We start from the raw sequence: 4,001 nt of genomic DNA on the forward strand, positions 1-4,001 counted from the left end.
AATTACGATACATAAACAAAAGTAGCAGATAATTTAGATTAACACTTGCTAATCCACTTATTTAATAAATCAATAAACTCCAGTTCTTTTAACTCCTTAGACTCAAGCCTTATGCTACTAGCATCTGGCCGAAAATCCCAATTTACTCATCGGACGGTGAGAGAGTCTGATAACGTTTATGTCTCTTTGGCTGAAAACTAATCCAAACCATGTTATTGTCCACAAAATTAATAAAATTAATTTTTTTTTAGGTGTGGTGATAATTATTAGGAGATCATGTAAATAATTTCAGCAGAACACGCAAAAGATCATGGGTTTAACATTAATTTTAACTTCAAGAATTAACCTGCTTTTATTTTTCAGAAGTTGTTTATTTATTTTGTAAATACAAAGAGGATGTAAATTTTTAGAACAGTGATTTTTATTTTTCAGTTAACAGACTTGTGTATCTTGGATGTCGGATGCCTCCAGTTTCCTTACAGTGTCTTAGCAGCTTCTGCGTTAACTCACATTACATCTGAAAATCTTGCAGTTTGTGTTTCTGGTGAGATTTGATAATTTCTCTTTTTAAACTTGAAACCAGCAACACCTTCGTTTGATTAAAATCATTAAATTCATTTTTTTTATATATAAATAAAAAATTTAAAGGACTCTTGTAACCATGATTAGCAACCTATACAGTCGGTTTAGGGTAACTAATAATTAGTTAATTTTATTATTGTTACTAGGTGTAACTTTAATTAGTTTATATCAGTTTTTCTCTGCTAATGTGCTGCTGTCTTCAGGGAATACGAAAGGAAAGGACTCTTTATAGTAGCAAATGCTGGGATTCAACCCTAAACCTTCTTGTTAGAAAGGAGCAGTTGGTGTACTGTCCACTCGACTGGGGTCTTCTCCATTAGAACTTGAAACAACTAAATATTTGAATGTTTACAAGAGGGGTATTCAAGTTTTGCTGACTTCTATGCTAGGTCGACCAAACATGTTATCAGCTAAGTGCATGTAAAAGACTGCTTTTGTTCTTTTCTTTTTCTCCTGTGTTGATGTCTGATTGTCACAACCTTATCATAAAATATCCTGCTTTAACATCAAAGACCTTTTTTTTCGAACATGTCAGGATGAAATTCTGTTAAATTAGACAAACATTTATACTCTTTTGGATATCAGAAAAATAGTTGAGTTTTGGATAATTAAAAGAACACTTTGTATTCAACATTGAAACTCTGAAACTGCTTTAAATTAAGATTTATAGGTTTTGTCAAGATACTGAATTTCTTTCTGTTAAAGAATTTTATATTCAAATAATTATTAGATCCTGCTTCATTATGTAGGTCTAACAAAGTGCGGGATCTCGTCGTGTGTCCAATGGATGGCTGCGTTTGCCGCAACATTGAAGGAAAATGGTCAAACTAAGTTGTTTCACCATGTGACGGTAGATGACATGCACAGTGTACAAACACATAGTGTTGATCTTCAGTTACTGGTATAGTTATTATTTATTTAAGCTAAGCTTGTATAAAAATAGTATCTATTTTTGATGGTTAGATTCAGTGTTTAGGTTTTACCTGCTTTCTATCGAGAGCTAACTTACGATGAAACTTCAGGTCTCAGGTGTGGAATTTGTTATCCGTTTATGACCAAATATGTTTCTATTTGAATAATTATTGTGTTGTTAACTATGTTTACTCCAGTGGTATACTTGTTACCCATGAATTTTTTTATTCTAAAGGACCATGTAGGTGTACCGTTATAAGGGTTTTTCATACAAAATCGTATCTAAAAGACGAGAATCTACATCATGATATGCACAAAATAAGTTGGATGAACTTGGTGAGTTAGTTGTGTGGTGTACGAGACAGGTACTGCAAGTGATCAAGATTAAAAGTAGCTTAATGCTTCTGAAGTTTTGTAATGAAAAAATATAGGGACTTTCTCAAATCAAATCTTTCTCAAAATTCTTTTTATAATTTTCCCTAGTTCTGGGGAGGAAAAAAGGTTTAGTTACACTTTGTTTCGAGGTGCCCATTAATCGAGGTTCTGCTGTATTTACTAAAGAGTTAAATGCTTTTGTAGTTAAAATCATAAATAATATTCAACGTTATACTGGTACACAACTAAAAACGTTTTATTTAGGACTAAATAAAATGTTTTTAGTTGTGTACCAGTTTAATGTTGAATATTATTTATGATTTTAACTATACACAAGTGCCAAAATACTATATTTATGCTTTTGTAGTGTTTGACTTAACCAAAAAATATTAAAATATTAATTTAAAAGAAATCTAACAGAAATTCATGTGTTCAGGTGGGACAGTTTGAAATTTATTTAAATTATCATATTTTAAAGTAAAATTGAATAAAACTAATTTTGTAAGTTACTGATGTTAGCTTTAGCTTCCTTTCTCTTTTATGTTGAATTTTGTTTATCATATTCTATAGTTATCTGTTTTGTGAGGATTATAAATAAATAAGTCTAAAAATATTTTCACAGGAGTTTCTGAATTTGTTACTTTTTAAATAAAGCTAACAGAATGTATTCTTACTTTGTACAAATTACAGGAAAAAGCACAAGCTCGACAACCAGAAACAAATCCTTTCATTTCACAAGTTAACCCACAGTTAGTGAATGAACCTTTAACTCCCCATCAGAGTAGCAAAAAGGAACCTTCAAGATATGAATCTACACTGTGATATGCTTAGAGGAAGTTGTATAAACGTGGCGAGTGAGTTGTGTGGTATACGATACAGGTGTTACAAGTCTTCGAGACTAAAAATAGCAGAATGTTTTTGAACTATTCTGGTGTTTCTAAAATAAATCATTTTTATACACAAACTTTGTTTGTGCTTTGTAACGAGGGTCGGTGAATTATAAATTATCCAAGGTGAGAGAACGTGTTAAAATAATAGTCCTCGTTATCCTGGTGCTAATTATTAAGTGATGTAGCTTCCATGTGTACACCTGGTAAATTCAACTCTTGAGGTTAGTAATGTCAGGATTTTTGTCTAGACAGCATACAAACTTGTACGTATTGACCTTGCCTTTGTGAATGAAAGTGTTCATATAATACTTTTTCCCTGTATGCTGCATTCCTGGAATGTCATAAAAAATGTTTATATCATTAAGTTTCAAAAATTAGTGTTCAGTTTAAATTTCGTAAAACACTTTTCTGTTCCCTAAAAGACTTCACAATGCTGTATAAACAGTTTCATTTTCCCTCAAATTTTCTAAGAAAATGTTGATTTATGTATTTTTAAGTTCTAATTAGAATGTTGTAAATTGCATTTGTATATGTGTATGTATTTACGTATACTGTTGCCAATGGCATTTTTTAGTTCGTAAGTTTTGTTTAATAACACTATTAAAAGTTTTGTCATTAAGTCGTCTTTCTGTTCATTGCAATAATTATTAACCAAAGCAAGTTCTGTTACGGATGTGTACAAGCAAAGAATATTTCTATACATATTATAATATAAAAAAAACGCTTATATTTGACAAAAAAGTTACAAAAAGGTTTTAAATGTTGCTCTGCATCGTGTCGAATAATTTTCTAGATGTTACACGTGTTGTTATTAAAGTTTTAGAATGATAATTTTTTGAATTTACTAGATATTTCTAAAGCTTAAAATTTAGACAGGCTCAGTGTTTAAGTTTTCAAGTTACCATGATTTGTTATTATTATTATATTTAAAATATTCATCTGCGTATCGTTTTTAAGATCAAATACATAAAAACTGTTTAAACAATAAAAGGACAAAAAAGATAAATTTATTCTTGGAAATATAAGCTTCAAACGTCGAGTTTGTTACACATTATTATTTTTAACAGTTTATTTCCATTGCCGAGGAAAGGCGTTTAGTTGTCTGTTCAAATAGTAATTTTCCTTTCTTTAAAGGCAAAATAAATTTTTTGGGAATGGTTTCAATGTTGGTTGTTCTAAGATCTGATTTTAATCCAAGCAATGTAAGAAATATCAAATATTTATAAGATATAGTTTAATGTT

At 30.1% G+C, this 4,001-nt stretch overlaps 1 protein-coding gene across 1 annotated transcript in view; it reads left to right on the forward strand.

Annotated features, from left to right (window-relative positions):
- The window catches only part of LOC106472254 (G1/S-specific cyclin-E-like), a 12,850-nt gene extending 10,159 nt beyond the window's left edge, over positions 1 to 2,691 (forward strand). Inside the window, exons 8-10 of the mRNA XM_022400851.1 lie at positions 433 to 544; positions 1,332 to 1,483; positions 2,560 to 2,691. Of these exons, the coding sequence (XP_022256559.1) occupies positions 433 to 544; positions 1,332 to 1,483; positions 2,560 to 2,691 (396 nt within the window). The remainder of the gene's footprint in view (positions 1 to 432; positions 545 to 1,331; positions 1,484 to 2,559) is intronic.
- The last annotated feature ends 1,310 nt before the right edge of the window (positions 2,692 to 4,001 follow it).

This window comes from Limulus polyphemus, unplaced genomic scaffold (genome assembly GCF_000517525.1).
Source record: "Limulus polyphemus unplaced genomic scaffold, Limulus_polyphemus-2.1.2 Scaffold5196, whole genome shotgun sequence".
NCBI lineage: Eukaryota > Metazoa > Arthropoda > Merostomata > Xiphosura > Limulidae > Limulus > Limulus polyphemus.